The 20,180-nt window shown below is 44.9% G+C and overlaps 1 protein-coding gene across 4 annotated transcripts in view; it reads right to left on the reverse strand.

Annotated features, from left to right (window-relative positions):
- The window catches only part of CIAPIN1 (cytokine induced apoptosis inhibitor 1), a 342,573-nt gene that overhangs the window by 40,531 nt on the left and 281,862 nt on the right, over positions 1-20,180 (reverse strand). For all 4 annotated transcript variants that reach the window (XM_069654074.1, XM_069654083.1, XM_069654066.1 and 1 more), the window contains exons 7-8: positions 16,205-16,326; positions 15,683-15,770 (exon numbers count right to left, since the gene is read on the reverse strand). In XM_069654074.1, the coding sequence (XP_069510175.1) occupies positions 15,683-15,770; positions 16,205-16,326 (210 nt within the window). The remainder of the gene's footprint in view (positions 1-15,682; positions 15,771-16,204; positions 16,327-20,180) is intronic.

Consider the following 20,180-nt stretch of genomic DNA (forward strand, 5'->3'; position numbering starts at 1 on the left):
GTATTTATAACTCATGTAGTAACCAATAATTCGTGTGTATTTTCAAAGTACAGTATTTTTATGCACTAAGCACTTTATTTTATTCTAATATAGAGAATAATGTTGCGAGGCTGCTAAATGCACGTTGCACTTTATCAACTGTGAGTTGTACTTTGTGGCTGCTAATTGCACGTAGCGCTTTAACAATATTTTGTTGTATATTGCATACTTTGCACAGCTAGCGAAGCCAGGTATTACTTGAATAGATAATTTCAATACACAGGAATCTCAGAACAAAAAATTATGTGCACTATGCACTGAATTCCAAATAATGCATTGGTTTTGTTTTAATAGATAACCTACATGAAGTGATCTTAATTTTGTAATATCTTTTTTCCTACCTTTTATAATGCTCGATTCACAAGCATGTTTTGTTTTGCCATAATGATTGGCTAAGCCGTTGAACCCAATCAAAGATGGCAGACACGAGTATTAGACTCAAAGGAAGTGTGCGCGACTCTCTATATCACAACCATAGAGCCTATGATAGAATAAATAGTCCTTGATCTGTGTTCTTCACCCCTAACGTGAACAAGCGGTTTGTTACAGAGAAACGCGTCGTTTTTCATGTTTTTTTCTGTCCTGGACATTTGATTTATTAAAGTATAACCTTTTGGCTGACATTTAATGGTTTCCTGGCTCAATGTTTTGCCGAGATTCTCGCATGCAAAGCTGCTTCCTGGAGTGCCTTCCCTGCACTTGTGTACAGGGAGATTATATATCTCCCAAAAACATACAACTGCAAAAATAAAAAAAAGGTTATTTACTGCATTAAATGCCCAGGAGTGAAGACCTCAGGGTTCGAAATTAGGGGGAACTGGGAGCTATTTAGCTCCTGCTTAGAACCAAGAAACGCATGGGTAGCCTGACACGAACAGCTACCAGGATCTACTTTTGGCTCCCCAAGCCAAATAATGATGAACAAACACACCTATGTAAACGTAACTCTGTGCATTTGGGACAATCTATAAACATTTCAATACATCTATACCACATTTTAAGCATAAGGGATCATAAATAATGAACACAATGATATGTTTGCATCTGTGGAAGTTAGATTTGCTAGCTGCTGGTCCCTGGCTAATGCTGGACACAAGAGCTGCTTTCAGCTCCTTGCTTATCCCATCTTTATTTATATCCACGGACTTGCATAGCCAAAAACAAATAGACTTACTACATATTCTGCTAAAATCTTTCATTCAAGAATTCATCACAAACAGGAAAATGCCCCTTGGGTGGCCCACTACATAAATGTGGAACATAAGGATCGATCTCTCGTGGTGGGCATTTGAAACAGTCATCCAGAATAGCTTGCTTGCATACAAACGTCTACCAATTGCTTGAAAAAAATAACAAATTAGGATTAATCGTGTGCTGCATAATACAAAACTTCAAGTGAAACTACTAGCCAGTTGTAGAAAGTCACGTGCCACCTCAATTCTACACATACAGTACACATTTTGCACCTTGGTCCAGCGGATACCTAGAGCCACCGTTGAAATGAGTAACCAATGTAGATCACGTATACTCAAGGTGGCAGCTCTTTACCTTCCCACCATAAGAACGCCAATGGACCAGCCTAACAGCAGCATAAGACTTCAAATATGAAGTTCAAGTCCATGACATTTCCAACACTGTGCATATGATTTAAACTCACAATCAATGGTTTGCTTAGCGGACAGACACCAAACACATTGGATGCCTGAGAAAGCACTATGAGGTAAGCTGTAAAGATGAGCCAATGCGGTGAGTTCAAGTTAAACTTTAAGTTTATTCATGCGGGCCCGCAGCAAGTCCTCCCACAGCCACACTGCTAACAGACGCTGTGTCACGCGAATCAAGCTCTCAAGAAAGTAAACAAAGAGCATGGCTCGCACGACATTGCGTTCTAAAACACGTAATCACTACATATCTCTCTCCTTATGGAAACAGAAAAAATATATATAATCATAGATCATAAAAGAGGTTAAAACAAACCAATCCATTTAACATATAAGAGACACAACCACATAATCCTACAATAAACACTTGAGGATATGTGATACGCAGAGATACAACTAACTTCCAATAAAAATTTAAGACACAGTCTTTCATTCAGACAGGCTTGAATCTGGACCTCTGAAAACAACGCAAACTTTTTTGAACACACTCATTCTCCTTACCACACCTTCGTCATCATCCTCCTCCCTCCTTACCACACCTTCATTGTCCTGGCCTCCTGCGGCCATACCAGTTAGCAATCTTCCCTTTCGACCAGACTTCTCCTCCCTCCAGGATGACCACCCCTTTCCTAACCGCAGAAATTCTGCAAGGACCTATGTACTTGCTGTCCAAACATTTGTTGACCAATCTAGGATTCCTCACATACACCAACTCTCCCACTTGCCACTCACAATCTTTTACCTTCTCACGAGAATCAAAACTAAACTTATTCTTGTCCTGGCTCTTCTTGATATATTTCATAATTTGCTCTCTGTCCACTTGAACCACTTTGGCCATTCCCAACCATCCCAGACACAATTTTGTTCCTGGCTCCATACCTTTGAGGGATACAAAAGGTGAAATTCTAGTCACTGAGTGCGACGTGGTCACATAATTCCACGTCATGAATTTCAACATCTCCCTCCAAGGCTGTTTCACCCTGATAGCCAACTGCAAACCCACTTTAAGAAAACAATTAACTCTCTCCACCAGGACATTGGCCGTGGGGTGCTACAATGCCGTCTTGACATGTTTAATACCATAGCTGCTGAGAAATTTCTTCATTGCCAAGGAGACAAACTGAACCCCATTATCCGAAACAAGTTCAGTGGGCACCCCCTCTCTAAAGAAAATCTTCTCTAAAAATGCAATGAGTTCCCAAAGCCCTGACCTCCCTTACCGCTTCCCATTCAATCTATTTCGTGTGAAAGTCAACCAGCACAAACAAAAACCTCAATCCATCTCCCAAACCCATAATGGGTCCCATAATATCCACAGCAACTTTAGACCATGGCTGCTCTGGCACAGTATTTGGAACTAAAGGAGTTTCCCTTGTCACTTTAGTTTTGTCACTCAATAGACACCCCATACAGTCCTTCACCCACCTTTCTGCCATCTTGTCAATGCGCGGCCACCAGAAATTTTGGCGGAGTTTCCTCTTCCTCGCCCTCTCCCCTAGGTGACCGTCATGAGCCAGCTCCAAAAGAGTCTGCCTGATTGACTCTTGAGGAACCACACATCGTCCTCTCCTCAGTCTGTTCTCATGTATGTTCAACTCCTCCTTGACTTCCCACCATATGTCAAATCTCCTATCCAAACTATTCTTATGAGGCCATCCCTTCACAGTCCATTCTTTAATCAATTTGAGCTCTTCATCAGAATCCTCCCCCTGCAACCACTTCTCTTGAGCAACTGCCTCATTCACTTCAGCTACCACCGATTCCTCCACTGTCTCACTCTCCGCAAACTCAGCTTCACTTAAGGACATCCTAGAAAGGCAATCTGCTACAACATTTTTCTTCCCAGGTAAAAAACTCAGGTCAAAATTATACCCTTGAAGACCCAAACCCCCACCTGCTTATCCTGGGTGAACCCAGAGCCCACCTCCCACTCTCAAACAACTGCACTAATGGCTTATGATCCGAGCGAACTACAAATCCTCTGCCCCACAAGAAAAATTTAAAGTGCATAACAGCCCAGAACATGGCTAGTGTCTCTCTCTCGATCACTGAATATTTGGACTCTGCCCCTCTCAATGCTCTTGAAGCAAAGGCAATAACTCTTTATTTTCCTTATCCAATTGTACCAACGTAGCTCCCATTCCCATTGGACTAGCATCTACAATCAGAACTGTTTTGTCCATGGGATTAAACCTCCCGATGGACGGTGCTTTATCGATTGCTTCCTTGATACTTTCAAAAGCCGTACCACACTCTGGAGACCACTCAAACCTCGCCCCTTTTTTGAGTATCATTCTTAGGGGAGCCGACACTATGGCAAATCTTTAACAAATCTATGGTAATATTCCGCAAGGCCTAGAAAAAGACCTCACCTGGTCTTTGTCAGTCGGCACAGGAGCCTTTTTCACTGCCTCCACCAAACACCTTTTCGGTCTCACACCCAACTCCCCGATCTCATGTCCAAGATACTCCACTTTCTCTACCGCAATCTTACACTTGCCCCTCCTGACAGTCATACCAGCCTTTGACAATCTACCCAACTCTTGCCTCAAAACCTCAACATGTTCAGACTTTGAACTCGCAAACACAAGCATATCATCCTGGAACACCACAATGTTCTTCACACCCTCCAAAACTTTGTCCATCACCCTTTGAAATACGGCCGCTGCCGAGGCAAGGCCAAATGGCATTCTCCGATACTTAAAAGTTCCAAAAATTGTAATAAACGCCATCAGATGCTGGCACTCCACCTTCAAAGGAATCTGATAAGCCTGAGAAAGGTCAATCACAGTGAATACCCTGGCCTTATCGAGAGTCGATAACTTGTCACTGATTATTGGCAAAGGGTGCCTGTCCACAAGAATGTTCCTGTTGATGTCTCTCATATCTACACAAAGTCTTATATCACCATTTGCTTTTGCTGCTACAACGACAGGCGATAGCCATTCTGAACTCTCACTTTCTTCAATAATCCCTTTCTGCAATAACGACTCAATCTCAGTCTTTAGTCTCTCTCTCAGGTCATGAGGTATCGGCCTCACTTTATGCACTTTAGGGACTGCTTCTGCCTTCAAGCGAATCTCATGTTCAAAACCTCTAACCATCCCCAATTCTCCCTTAAAAACTGTCGGGAACTCTTCTTCCCACTTGTCACGAATCTCAGCTACTGAAACTGGTTCCCCGACACTTGCTTGTATTCTGATCCCAAGTTTGCGCTGTTCCTCGCAGCCTAACAAAGATGAGCCTTCCTGTGTGACATATACCTATGAATCACAACTCCTGCCTTTATACTTAATAACAGCTTGAAATTTGCCTAATAAGTGTATTTTGACATTACCATATGCATAAGGCTCTATGCTGTGCTCCTTCAGTTCACTCACACTTCCTTGTAAGCAAACTTCATATGTCTTCCTTGATATCAGAGTCCACGGAGAGCAACTATCCACTTTTAAAGCCACCACCCTTCAATTCATCAGAAATACATCAGTCGGTGCATTACGCTTGCTGGACACTTCCGAAACCTCCAGTACATGTTTGGGTTGAGGTAGTTGAACAATTTCTGCATTCTCTTCTTGCTCCGAGATCCTTGCACTTGACCCAATGTATTGCACTTGCCCCGATTCTCTACACACTCTGGCGAAATGTCCTTTCTTCTTGCACTTCAAGCAGAAAATGTTCCTTGCGGGACAAAACAAGCTTGTAGAGATATGGCGGTTGCTGCCACATTTGTAGCATTTTACTTCCTTCCATTCATTTTCTTGAACGCTCTCACTGCCACCACCACCTCACCTTCCGGTTTATCACCCTTCATTGTGAACATGCATTTGTGGGTCTGTTCCCTGCCTCGGGCAATCTCAATTGCTACTTCCAGCGACACAGCCTTAGTCAACAACCTCTCCTGTATCTTCATGTTGTTAGTACAACGTACTAAATGATACCGTATTAGTGAGTCGGTCAGCACTCCAAATTCACAAGTGTGACTTAAGGATCTCAACGCTGCCACAAAATTTTCCACTGGCTCCTGAGGGTCTTGTACTCTTTGGAAGAATTTGTGTCTTTCAAATGTTGTGTTCTTCTTCGCCTCAAAGTGAATTTCTAGTTTTCGCTCAGCTATAGTGTATTGGTCCACATCTCCTTGACCCTCTAGTGGGGGCTGAGCCTTCAGTTCAACTGCACCCTAGCAGTACTTTTAATCTCTAGGTAGGCTGGGCTTGTTCAGACGAAAGCTGGCTTGTGGGCGGTCCAGGGAACGGGGCTGTAGCCACGCCCAAAATGAGCAGACCGCCCTGCCTCCACGTCGCGCGTCCTCTCCTCACTGCCTCCCACTGCCCCTCCTCACCTCGTATGCTTGTGATGAGGTAAGGCAGCGGGGAGACTTTGCCGCTCTCCTTGCTGGGCCTGCCCAGAGCGATCAGCAGTCCATTTGGAGCGTTCCTCTGCGACGCGCTTCTCCACCTTCAAGCCCTGGGACACAGGATTTCCCAATACTTCTGCTTGCTACTGCGAGGCGCCCCGCCGCGCAGCCTCCAGCCGTGCGGGCCCACCAAGAGCAATCTCGTCGCCAATGTAAAGATGAGCCAACGCGGGGAGTTCAAGTTAAACTTTAAGTTTATTCATGCGGGCCCGCAGGCAAGTCCTCCCACAGCCACACTACTAACGGACACTGTCACGTGAATCAAGCTCTCAGGAAAGTAAACAAAGAGCATGGCTCGCGCAACACTGCGTTCTAAAACACGTAATCACTACATAAGCCCTTTCTAACATGTTGACTACCCTGCCATCTTGAGAAACCCTTGCTCCCTATTGAGATTATTTTTACCCTGATGAAAACTTTTTACAATCGGCAGCCCAGTAGTAACAGCAGACACCGACTGAAACACTAGCCGCATGAGAGTTAACTACAAAAAATGTGAGGTCAAATATTCTATACTCCCATATTTTTCCTCTCAAACGTAGGCAAACAGCATCCAAGCCATACTATGAATATATGACAGACATTGCATCTTAAAGATATTACAAGGAGTTTACAATCAATAACGCGTGGATTACTTAGCCAGGGACCGCCCTCAGGCGCAACACTTTCCACATGATGCAGAGACCCAATGGTTGACAACAAGTCTTTTAGCAGATATACTCTGATTTGGCATTTAAAGATACAATGGATTGAGTTGGACATTAAAACGGCCACAGTTGATCGATTGTAGGAGTGTACAAAAGCATTTATTTGGGCCTGAAGAAGTTCTAACTTAATTCCCACGTGCTGAAACGTGCACCTTGCCTGAAATTTGGTTAGTGGTTTAATCTCATTGACATTGACCAGGAACGTAAGCACTGAATTGCAACACATACTGACGGAAAGCATTTAAATTGGGTCTGTTACTTTTCATGCCATGTGTTAATTTGTGTTCATAATACCGTGATTTTGTGATCTACAAAACAGGGTTGCATTTTTTTTTTAAGCGACCATGATCGAATAGCTCTGTTTTAATGTAAATAACCCTACAAGAAGTTGAAAACAAAAAATATGCATTAAAGAATGAACTCGGTTGTTCCTTTTGCACAAATTATTCACAAAACGCTTCAATAATTAAATGTATTAAATTAGTTTCAATTTATGTAAAAACAACCATCATTACAGATCATCAAAAATTTAAAACAGCATTGCTCCAAAATACGCACTTAAAATATCCATAGGATTCATAGGGATTTTAAAGTCTAATTTCACCTTAAAAGGAAGCTGTAGAGTAGAGAATTTTGAAAAAAATCCAGCAGGATGGAAGTAAGCCCCTTTCTGTAAACTGAGTGGGATCGGTCTCACTTGCACCAAATCTGAGAGCACATTTCCAGCCCACCACTACAAATGCATCAGTGTTGGGGCTACTATGACCACGGAAATTGAGAACCAGAATGAGCAACATTGGAACAGAGGTCGCGGAAATTCCTGAACCTTCATTGGAAAAAAAGCCAACACAGTGTACTCTAGCCACTGTGCCACAAAGGTGAAAAGTCGTCATTAAGACTGGAGTCAAACAAATTCACTATGGAACGATCGGTCAGTCACTTACATTAACGCAAGGTCTATCAGCCATAGCAGGGGGATGAAAAGAAATACTATTAAGTTACATGTTTTAGATTTAAATTTGCAAAAAAGGATTCCTTAATATTTTAAATGTTTTCAGGAAATGTATACAGCACGTGCAACCTAAGCATCAGCTGCATCATGTCACCCGAAAAGACATTATGGTATCCTGGGACCCGAGAAGGCTCCAAGCATGGGCCCCACTATTACAAAACACTATTTTGACTATAAGGTTCAGTGGAAAGTGGGCTATGAAGGGGAGGTTTTTTGTATAGGGCTCCATTGAAGAATGAAGATAGCAAGCACAGTAGAACAAGTTACTTAACCAAGGTAACATTTTCTTATTTGGATGTTCCTCCCACATATTTCTCATCTTTTGATATATCCATATTCGGCTTTAGCGTTGTCGATGCCAGTCGACTCAATGTCCTTAGACGCCGTCACCATTGGTACATATAGAGCGTGCATCGATCGTTCGCTTCAGTTCCGTTTTGATGCGTTCCCTCCATACTTTATGGTGTTACTTTGCGTAAGACAGTATTCTGCCTTGAAAGAATGTAAAGTTTGACAATATGGAAATTCGACTGCGGGGTATATCGGGCGATGAGCAATACGTGGGAGGATCATCCAATCGAAAGACTGTTACCATGGGTAAGTAACTTGTTCTTTGAATGGATTGTGCCCTCTCGCGTATTCCTCATCTTTTGATAGACTCCCAAGGCAGTGTTATGTATCGGAGGAGGGGGTACAAATTTAGGAGTTCCTTATGGGTGTGTATGAACAGAATGTAACACTGCCTTCCCAAATCCTCCTTCCTGGCCTGAGGAAGGGTCCAGACAATAATGCTTTGTAAAAGTATGAATGAAGGACCACGTGACCGCCACATAAATATTTTGGATTGGGACTCCTCTTTGTAAAGCAGAGGATGTAGCCATGCCCCTGGTTGAATGAGCCCTCAGACTCTCGGGAGGGTCTTTCCAGATAGTCTGTAGCACTCAGAAATGCCTAAAATAATCCACCTAAATAAGGTTCGTTTTGTCACTGCCACCCCGAATTCATGGCCTGTATAACCAACAAACAGTTGATCATCCTGTTGCAATCACAATTTCGACATTTTAGAAATCTAAAAAATAAGTGCTTGCCTAGGGTCAAGCCTGTGTAATCTCTCCTCCTCCTTTCCAGTACGAGGAGGTGGATAAAAAGAAGGTAGTACAATTTTCTGTGTTAAATGACAATTAGACACAATTTTGACCAAAAATGTGGGTTTAACTTTAAGGACTATACAATTTTCTTTAATGGCATAGGGAGGCTTGCAAGACAAGGCTTGCAGTTAACTCACCCTATGGGCTGATGTAATAGGTCTCTGCTTGTCTGGACATGTCGGTGGCGAAGTGTCAAGGTTTTGCAGTTGTATTGTGATGTACGGTGTAAGGTTTTGGGATTTTTCTCTTATGTTTGTTCTGTTGGTTGTATTGTTTGTTGGGGTGCATTCTGTATTCGTAACGGTTTCTCCTGGAGAAGGGTGAGGGTGTCAATCAGTTTGGATTGATCCTTGTTCCGATTCTCTCTTGCGGCGTCCAATTCTGTGTCAGGGCATTTTGTGTCCTTGGTAGAAGGATGGTTCGGTTAACTGGTCAACTTGGGCAGTGATCAGGTTATAGTTGGTAGTTTTTGGTGATTGCTGGATGTTCCTGGGTAACAGGAGGGCCTCAGATTCAATGATGGCAGCCAATGATAAAAATACACCTAGATTTGAGATGTCCAGATAGTGGGAGAAAGGCTTAGGTTTCACAAAATGGCAGGCAGTGATAACAAATACACCTAGATTTGAGATTCCTGGAAAGTGGGAGAAAAACGCCTAGTTTTCACCATACAATAGATATTTCCATGTAAGCATGCAAGTTGTGTTCACACTAGATTCCCCAAAGGATGTCCTCGGTGAGTATGTTTAGTGGTTAGATTACTCATTGTAAGAAGTGGTAGCAGTTACTACCAGTAGTTCTCCCCATCTTGTCTGTTGACGCAGGTTGACAGCGGTCTGTTCCTCTTTTGGCATGTGTGGATACTGTCCAATGGTGCTTATGTTTGCGGGAGAGTCGAGGTGTGAGCCGGGAACTTGTAGGCAGCTGCTTTGGGAATAGGCAGGGTTTGCCACTGCAGTCGGGTGTAGGGTGGCGGGCACTGCTTTACCTGTTGCTTGATCTCTGCATGGTGTGGCGTCCGGGCAAATGGGCAAGAGGTAAAGTGGGTTCTCTGGTACAAAATATGTGGGTTGGGATTAGGTTTTTCGTGGGCAGTGATTGGCAATTATACTTTTAATGGTTGGCAGCCTGCTTACCCTGCTGACACCTGCAGACACCTCCTGGGGCTGCCTGTAGGGGCTGCCCTTTGCCTTGTGACCCTTAGCTGCAGGGGCTGCAACGGGCAGAGGGCTGCCCTGGCACTATGATACTCATGTGAACCGTTGACCAATCGGGGGAGGAGGGAGGGACGAGAGGTGGGATTGAAAGGAAAAACACAGATTATGGCCAGGTGCGAACCGGTGAGAGCGCAGGGGCTGGGGGAGCAGATTCACTTCTAAAAAGCCCAAAATGGGTAGAACAGTATGGGCACAGCACTCACCTGCACCAGGGACCTAAATGGTGGCGGTGGGTGTCGCACATGGATAGAAAACACTATGCTGTGCCTAACACAGAGCTTGGCCAATGAGGGGAGGATGGAGCGAGCAAGGGAGGGAGGGACAGGAGGCAGGATATGAAGGAGGAAACACACGGGCTACGACCCGGTGAGCATGTGGGGCCTGGGGGAGCAAATTTCCTTTTAAAAAGCCCAAAATGGGGGAGAGGGTGGAACAGTATGGGCATGACACTCACCTGCATCAGGGATCTAAATTGAATTTGGCAGACCAGACCCCTCCAATCACGCAGTGGGGTCATATAGACAACTAATGGCTGAAGTCATTGAATTCTTTGGGTGGGGCAGGCCTGCACCACCTTATGGGCAGAATGACCTGATCGACATTTGGGCAAGGGACCCCAAGAGGATCCTATTCTTCCCTTCCATATAGCCTTGCAAAGGCGGGTCAGTGCAAATTGGGATATGGCAGAGTTAATTCCGGCAGTAAATAATAAGGATTGCTACTAGAGGTCCTGTATTTACTTGTCAATTTTTTATCTGTTGAAACATCGAACTCCAGAAAGCCTGGTGGTACAGACCGCCACATTGACTTCAAAACATACTGCCTACCCAACGATTCCTTCAGACAGGGATGACAAACGTTATGCTGTGGCAAGAAAAGTTTTCTCGGCTGGGAGTATGGCCCTTAAGTCTCTACATGCGTACTTGCTAAGCTCACATTTTCCCGGTGGGATTGTATAGCAATGGTGGCTGATCATATTCCCGAAGGGGAAGAACTTGACATTATTAAAGATGGGAAGGAGGCTATGTGCGAGTCCCTTCAAACTGATCTCGACTCTGCGGACAGTATCAGCAGAGCAATGGCGGCTAGCATGGCGATGAGCAGATTTGCGTGGTTAAAGTCTGGATTTGCTTTGGATGTGCAATCAAGACTTCTTAACATGGCCTTTGACGGCACACACTTATTTGGCAGCAAGGCTGACAAGAACCTGGAGAAGCTGCAGACCTCCAAAGCGGCAGCCAAATACCTTGGTGCCGCAATCGGACAACCGCATACTCGCCCCAGTGGAACAGCTTGGAGGGGCAGGTCCTTTTGTTTTTATTCCTCAGCTGGAAGAGCAAGAGGACAGGCGAGTCAAAGAGGTCACAGAAGATTCCCCCGTGGGGCGACCGCCCAGGCAACTGCTACTTTTCCCACAGCCGCTGCATCAGCGGCCTCAAAATCTCTGAGGCCTTAGTCCACACAACCTCAGTGGTAGGCAGACTCTCGCAGCATCTGCAAGAATGGCAGGGTATTACTTCAGATGCAAGGGCATTGGAAAAGTTAGTCCAGGGTTACTGCCTTCCCTTTCTAAAATGGCCTCAGGATCATCCACCGAGGAGCAACTCTTTCAAAGTTCCAGATCCGCTCCTTGTGCAGGAAATATTGAACCTGCTGGAGAAAGGTGCTATAAAACCAGTTCATGCAGCGGAGACGAACAAGGGTTGGTACTCCCCTAGTTCCTAATCCCCAAGAGAGACAGTGCGTTGGGAACCATCTTGGCCTTAAGAGACTTGAAAAAGTTCCTCAGGAAGGACAATTTTAAGATGGCTACTCTTTCTCAGAACCTTCAGGCCCTCCAGCTTCAGGACTGGATGGTATCATTGGACCTTCCGAACGATTAGTTTCATGTGCCAATCCATCACAAGCACAGAAGGTACCTGAGGTTCGCTGTTGGCAGTTCTCATTATCAGTTTTGAGTTCTCCCTTTTGGGCTGACCTCTGCCCTCAAGGTTTTCCCCGAGTTGATGGCGATTGTGGCAGCGAGTCTAAGGAGAGGGGGGGATTCACGTCTACCCCTACACGGACGATTGGCTGATCAGGGTTTGGTCTCCCGGTCAGGCCCTGCAACATCTCAGCATAACCTGCCACTCTCTCCACGGACTGGACTTCTCCCAAAATTACAGTTCCACATGATACCATCCCAAAGGCTCTAATTCCTCGGAGCAGTCCTGGATGCATCCTTGGGTAAAGATTTACCACCCGAGGTGAGAGCTCAACACATTCTGCAGATATGGTGCTCAGTATCTCCTGGCATTCGATTTATTTTTTAAAGTTGCTCGGCCTTGTGGCATCCAGCATTTTTTTCTGGTGCCAGATTCACTCCTCAGAATGTCAGACCTTCTTCAGGTTCCAAGTAGAGTAGCACAGGATCTTATGTGTTGGGCCTGTGAGGACAACATTCTGAAGGTAGAACCTTTTTGGCAACCTTGGCCGGAGAGTACCGTAGTTACGGACGCCTCACTCACGGCTTAGGGAGCACATATCAGCGATCTGATAATCAGCTTTTGTTGGTCTCCATCAGAGTCCCCAACCTACACATTAATCTTTTGGAGCCGAGTACAATCAGACTAGCGCTGAAGGACTTTCTTCCCTCTGTACGTGGAAAAAATGTCCTGATAATGACACACCACAGTAGCCATGTACTACCTCAACAAGAGAGGAGGTATAGGGTCACTACCACTGTGCAGAGAAGCAATGCAGCTCTGGTTCTGGGCAATTCAAGAGGAAATAGCTCATCGACAGTTCACCTACCCGAAGAGGAGAACATGGCGGTGGATGCTCTGAACAGCCAGAGCATGGTCTCCCACGAGTGGGTACTAGCTCAGGGAGTCCTTCAAGAGATCTTCGCCCTTTGGGGAACCCCCTCAAGTGGATCTGTTCACGACCAGTGCTAACTGGAAGTTCGAACTGTATTGCGCCTGGGAAGTTCCCTACAAGAGGAACACTAGGGGATGCGTTCATAGTTGACTGGAAGTTTCCACTCCTGCACACGTTTCCTCCAGTCCGTATCATTCCTCATTTGATCAGGAGGTTGAGAAAGTTGGGAAAATCCTTGATCCTAATTGCTCCGGATTGGGCCAGGAGGACGTGGTACCCGGACCTTTTGGACATGCCCATCTGCCCTCCAATACGTCTTCCCCAAAAGGGAGGATCTTCTCACGAGGAAGGTCGGGTTTTCCATCCAGACGTCAAGACACTATCACTCCAGAGGTTAAGATATAAGGATTGTGACCTCCCAGATGACATAATGGAGAATTTGCTTTTTCGGCCAGGCGGCCAGCAACAAAATCCTTGTACCACTGCTGTTGGAACAAGTTCTGCAGCTGGTGCAGGGACAAGAATGTGGACCCTTTTATGTGCAGCACACCAATGGTGTTATCTGGCTAATCTGGGGCTCCAGGTTGGCACAATAAAAGGATATCTGGCAGCGCTGTCAATTTTTAAGTGCTTGTCTGAAGAGGTATCTTTCTTCACAATGCCACTAATGATAACATTTCTGAAAGGACTGACAAATGTGTTGCCTCCGATTCATTTTCAGGTTCCAATTTGGGACGTTAATCTGGTACTAACATTTCTCATGTGTACTGACTTTGAACCAATTCATTCTTGTCCTTTAAGGTTGTTGACCTTCAAAACCATTCTTACTCTGGTGAGGGAACTGCAAGGACTGGAAATTTACCTCTGGAGTTTCGGAAGGAGTCCACCAAAGTTTCAGGACGATTTGATATTTGGAAGTCTATGCACTGAGAAGTGGTCCCAGAGTATTGGTGGTTTGCAGCCTGTGAAGGTCACAGATCATTGCGGGATGGCTTGAAATCCACCTAGGCTTCTGACTGATGGGACCCACCAATATAAGGGAGAATGGCGTCCTTTTCGGGGCTCACCTGATGCTTCGAAGTAGTCAGACAGCAGTAATTACTCAGAGGGCAGCTCTGGTCATCTGGAAGTGGCTGCAGACATCTCTCCTCTTCCTCCTCACCGATTCATCTGTTCCAGAAGTCGGCTTGTCTTCAGCCTCAGGATCCATGCCTCTTATGGAGGAACCCAGCATGTCAGCACCCATGCACCACTCAAACTCTGGGTGGTGGCTGTCCTTTCAGGACAGCCAGCCTCCCAGTTGAAACTGGTTCCAGGAAGGCAGAGCAGAAGACCAAGAAAAGCTGCGTTTCATAGTCCTCCCCCATTTTCTGTTCTGAGACACATTGGAGCCTTGGCAGGCTTCACAAAGGGATCCCACCGTAGACAAAAGTCAAACCAAGACCCCCCCCCCACCCAGCACAGCAGAAGGAGGACCAAGAAGGGACAAGCCATCTTGAATTGGCAAAACAAAGCAGTTACCAGCTTGGGTCAATGGTGACCCTATGTGCACTACCGAGGACAGACGTACAGGGACGGGAGCAAAAATTGCAGAAATATAGGTAGGATAAAACCACTGCCACCATCCATTCAGATTAGCTGGTCACTTTGACCACAAGGTTACAGGAGCAGTGAGAAAGAGCATACAGTGTAACCCCTCCGCATTCCACATAGGGTGGGGCGTGCTGATCTCACAATATATAAAAGATAGTAAGGATACAAAATAAAAAAGGGAGGAAGTCCAGCAAAAAGTGCTGGGGGACTCACATGTGGAAGAGATTGTGCATAAAAATGAAAATCTACCCAACACTATCATCTTCTAGTGTTTTAGGATTATTGGAAACCTGGCTTGCATCAATTCCAACCCTCGTCAAGCATTCATTGGTGTATGGTCAGATATTAACATGGAAAAGTGCCCAAGACTCGAGGTGAGGATTAAAATAAGTAATCTTCCATGCCATTAAATTAAGGCATCTACTACCAGCAGCCAGGTAAACATACAGCTATCCATTTAAAGAGCAATGCACACTCTCAGAGGCACATAATTCAGGTGCCTGGTGTGGCCTAATATTGTAGGGCTCTACCAGGAAATAAAGTTGATAAATTAGTCAGGAAAATAAAAGGGGCTTCTCGGAATAGGAATTTCTGGCCCTGTGGTTATGATCCTAGATATAGCTCAGAGAGAAACTAGTCCAAACAATATGCCACAAAAGTAAATAAAAATAGAAGAAGGCATTCTCTCTCCATCTGTGTTGGTGTGAAAAAAGCTAACTATCAGGGGCATGTCCAGAGGACTACTGGGGAGAGTATATGAAGGCTAATGTATTATGTGGAGAAATGTGGATAGTGATAAAGATAAAAATGAAAATATCAAATTTCAAAGGTAGTCTCTGCTGTAGGGGATTTTAAGACATTCTAGTACAGGAATAAACCTTGAAGAGAAGAAGGCCCTCAGCCTATATCCATTGACGAGAAGTGAAAAAGGTGCAGGGGCATGTTGCTTTTACTAGGTTTATAGGCAATGGTATGCCTCTCCACAATACACAGGGCAACTATTTGTATTTTAAGGAGACACAGGGTACTCACGTTTCCACATGCAGATTTGGACTGCGCACTAGGTTTTGGTGCATTCTTGTCCTTCTCAGCTTCAAGCTCTTCAGCCAGGCCACACGTGCTGCATGGAGATGTCACATGATTTGTATTCATTGTAATGGGTACATACCAACTCCGAGGGTTATATCCAGGGAGTGACAGACAATACAATGTCTTGCAGTGATCGTCTTTCTTCCCAAAACTCCACCACACCCTGCCACCTCCCAGATACGTAGCCAGGCAATTCCATAGGCCCTTAATACCTTTTTCATTCTAAAGCAACGCAATGCTTCTGCAGCGTTTACTCTTGCCTCCCAATTAAGAGGCATAAACATGATGCAGATGGCCGGAAGAGAAGTGCCATTAGGACATGAGCAAGTATCTGTGCAGGGGCAGGGAGAGAAAGTGCTCCGGATCTCCAATGACTGTGGGTTTAACATGATGGCAAAATCAGAAATAGTGCTTTGAAGGTGGGGGGCCTAAATGGACATAGCTGTAGGTAGCAAAAAGACTCACCAGTTCTTGCAGGCTTTTTTCTTTGTACTGCTTCCTTCTCCACAAGAAGTCGCACGGAGAGAGGATGGATCAGGCTTTTTCAAATCCTCTGGGTCCAACAGCTCATCCGAATCCAAGAGATCCTGGAAAGCAGAAAGGAGACCAGGGTTGCTTCGAGAAGCAATAGAAGATAATTTAAATGACACGCTCCCCATCCAAATTGGTGAGTCTAAAAACAGAAGCCCCCAAAACAGTAAATGATATTATGAGATGAAGTTGAGGCAATGTAGGCTACTGAAAAAAGCGTTTGGGTGGGCATGGTGAGTGGCTGCTGAAAATGGCCATCTTGCTCCTGAGCTCCGACTCCTATCGAGGGGCCATGTTTCAACTTTCCTGGGGGATGAGCAATGTGCAGGAAACCTTCTCTGATGTACCATGGAGTAAAAAGAAAACCTTACATTGATGGGAGAGGATACTGGTGGCAGCAGAGAGCATGTGAAGAGGAAGTGCCATGCCAGAGCGCATGTCGGTGAAGTTAAAGGCTAGAGGTGGTTAGCCTGGAGAGTGGGAGCGGCAGAAGGTATTTGGAGAACCAGAGCCTGTAGCATACGATTGTGCTACATATTTGGAAGACAACTGACATGGAAATGTATTAAAGGAACTGATGCAGCGCCAGATACAGGGGCGCACCTACGGGAGTAAACAAGGAGGGACGGGCACCTTCCAGAGGGGAAAAACACAGGTACACACACACAAACTGAAAGAAGGCCTTGCGGGGAAATGTGAGGTTAGGGATGCACTAGGTCTACCATTGGCCCAGGGACCCTTAGTGAGTCAGGGCAACAAATAGAAAAAAAACATTTAGCAGGGATGGCCCCAGGTTGGGCCTTGGCCGGGAAACATGATCTGAGCACATGATCAACAAATCACAGACCAGGGAGGAGGGAGATGGAGCCAAGGTTGCGCATCACAGGCAGATGCTAGCAGCTAAAACAACACTGGATGATGTAATAACAGGGCAGCAGGCCAATCCTGGGGGCACTTGGGGTAGAGGAGAAGTGGACCTAAGCCAGAGAACTGTTCGCATGGCCACAAGTGCCTATCGGCAGGTTGTTATGGGATATGAGTGGCGTTCTTGGGAGGACCAATCAAACGTTAAGTTTCCCCATCCCTGGGAGGTGGCCAGCCTTCCGAGTATCCAACACATGGGCTGCGAAGGTCGATATCTGGCAGGTAACATGTGAATGTCTCCCTTCCCACCAGAAGCAGGGGGTCTCGTGTTCTTTTCGCAATGGTGCTGACCAATGGCAGAATAATAAAGAGCCAGCGTCAGTACAAATGTTATTTTACCATTTGCAAATAGTTCCTGGGAGGGGTGAGAATCGATGTGGTGCCACAAGGGGAGGCGATGAGTTGGGACACTGTTTATTTCCTAGCACCAATTAGCCTCAACTAATATACATCAGCCCTAAGGATATGATGCACCCCAACCAATGAGAAACTTGGGAGCCACAGAGATATGTGAAAATTTTAGTTACAATTGTGTCTAGTTTCTTCTCTATTGTATTCGTCGAATAAAACCAATGTTCGATGTATACTCAGATGCCAGCACTCAATCAGTTCCATTCCACTGTTCTGTTTGATTTATGCTCGCCCAGTTGTAACAAACACTGATACTTCTTGCCCAGTGTTTCCTCCTTTTTATCACAATTTTTATGGTGGGATCGGAGAACCCCCCCCGAGTACAGAAACATGGCCTAAAAGGATAGCAGCCACTAACACTGATTTGCAGAACAAACTAGTCCTCAATGGAATACAGTGCCAGAAGCGGACAAAAAACAAGCAGCGAATGTCAGTTGTGTAGAATTTTCTAAATACATGTTATAAAGAGATCAAGCTTATTTCTCAGATTTAACTGTGACAGGGAGTTCCATAAATGACTGTCAATGGTTAGTAATATATAAAAATCACAGAAAGAGGGCAATTCTGGGAACAAGTCTATAGGTTTTACTTAACCTTGGCTGTTAGAGGAACCGGCAGGAAAGTAGATCTTTTCACTCAAAACCCCACAACATGGAATCCAAGGCTACTGTATTGGTGAACAAAGGAGTTAAACAATTGATTGCTCATGAAGTGTGGAGCGCTTAACTTTCAAGGATTAAGAAAACACCCAGTCTTTGAAAAAAAAGCTCCTAAAGCAAGTGGAAGCCCTTAGGCCGACAGTGAGCATTATTAACAGGAAGCAGTTAATAATGTAGCAACACATGCCACTCTTCAGACAATGCAAAAATACGTAAACAGAGGAGGGCAAAGACCAGGCAACCTTTGTGAAAAAATGTCTTCGAAAATAATTTGATGACATTTGTCCCTCCACTGGAAATTCAAAGGTCATAGCTAGTTTAGATAAACAGCAACATAAAGAACAGTGCTCACCTTGCCGAAATCACCATCTTCTAAAGCAAACAAAAAATACTCCAGAAGATCTTAGAGACAAAATCTACTGAAATAAACTGCAAAACACTAAATTAAAAAAGTGTCAATAGGACCGATTGATGACACTAATCCCATTTACCGAGGCAACCTGAGCATATGCTAGGTATTGAAGACCTACAATTACCATCAATCTTAAAAAGAATGCGAACATTGGAATCCTTTTCTGTTTTGCACATGTGCCTATGCAAGGACTTCAAATAAGTGTGAGATGGGGTGGTACACAGGGGGTAGGGACAAGCAGACCAGATGACGGCTAGGTGTGTACTGTTTATTGCTTAGTTCTATGCAGTTTGCGGTATCTGTTGAAAATGTTGCCAGCAAAAACATACTCAGTGATAATCTTGTGGTTAAAATACCTATGCAGTGAACATTTAGCCAAACAAAGTAAAAAAAAGCAGCTGAAAGTAGCCAAAAATGTAGTACTGCTAGGGTCATTGTTCGGGTTAAGGAGGGTTTTGTGGGCTTGCGATTGTGTGGTTTACTGTTAGGAAAGGAGATAGGGTAAGGAAAAAGATTTTGGTTAGCATCAGGGTAAGAGTTAGGGTCAGCGTGTTTGCTGCAGGGCTGGTGATGTTGGGGTTTTGTTAGGCGCTAGGGTAGATAAAGTTTCAGTGTAAGTGTTAGGATAGGTGTTATGGTAAGGCTAGTAGAGTAATGGTTTGGGAAAGTGTTAAAGAAAGGGATAGGGAAGTTTGGGAGTGTTGGTGATGTTGGCGTCGGATGGGGGTTAGGATAAACCTAGTGTTTGGAGCAAAGTAAGTTGGGGTAAGGCTAAGGTTAGGATTAGAGCAAGGGTTTGGGTTAGGGTAAGGGCTATGTTACATGTAGCAAGCTGGTAATGAGGTTGGAGTTTGGTTTACTGTTCATTTTCCATTGACTTTGTATTGAATAACATGCAAATAAAATGCTTTAGCACGCTGAAGGGTTAGTATTCTGTAAACGGTTAGTGTACTAATTAGAGTTAGGGGAAGGTTTAGGAAAAGAGGTAGGGCGATTGTGGAGGTTTTATGAAAGGTTGGGTCATTTTTAAGGGTTACAGGCTTGTACTTTTGTGCATTGAAAAATAGCCTTTTGGCGACATTATTGGCAACATGTTAAAACTTTGCAATGATTGTATTGCAGGACTACATTATTTAAAATGCCTTTTTGCTGGCTACAGTTTCACATGACATTATCCTGGGGACATTTTCACAGCTGTGCCAGGGTTCCTCATAACATTGTGCGGGCTCATAGGTACAGCGTCCTAAGCAATATACACCCAAGGGCTCTCGTAGTACCGTCATCCTAGCAGGAAGTAACTGTGGCCAACTGGGCAGAAGGTAGGCTGGCTAAATGCCTCCCAAGTCGACTAAAGCCAAAGCGAATCAACCAACCTTGGACAGCTTTGCCAAGACCAAGCAGCAGGCACCTGGAGGAAGCATGGACTCGGTGCAGGGGAAAGAAGGGGGCGCCATGGAGTTGCACAACTAGGTGATGCTAGCCATAGCAGATTTAAGGGCCTCAT

This window comes from Ambystoma mexicanum, chromosome 1p (assembly GCF_040938575.1).
Source record: "Ambystoma mexicanum isolate Mex_15411 chromosome 1p, UKY_AmexF1_1, whole genome shotgun sequence".
In the NCBI taxonomy this organism is placed as follows: Eukaryota; Metazoa; Chordata; class Amphibia; order Caudata; family Ambystomatidae; genus Ambystoma; species Ambystoma mexicanum.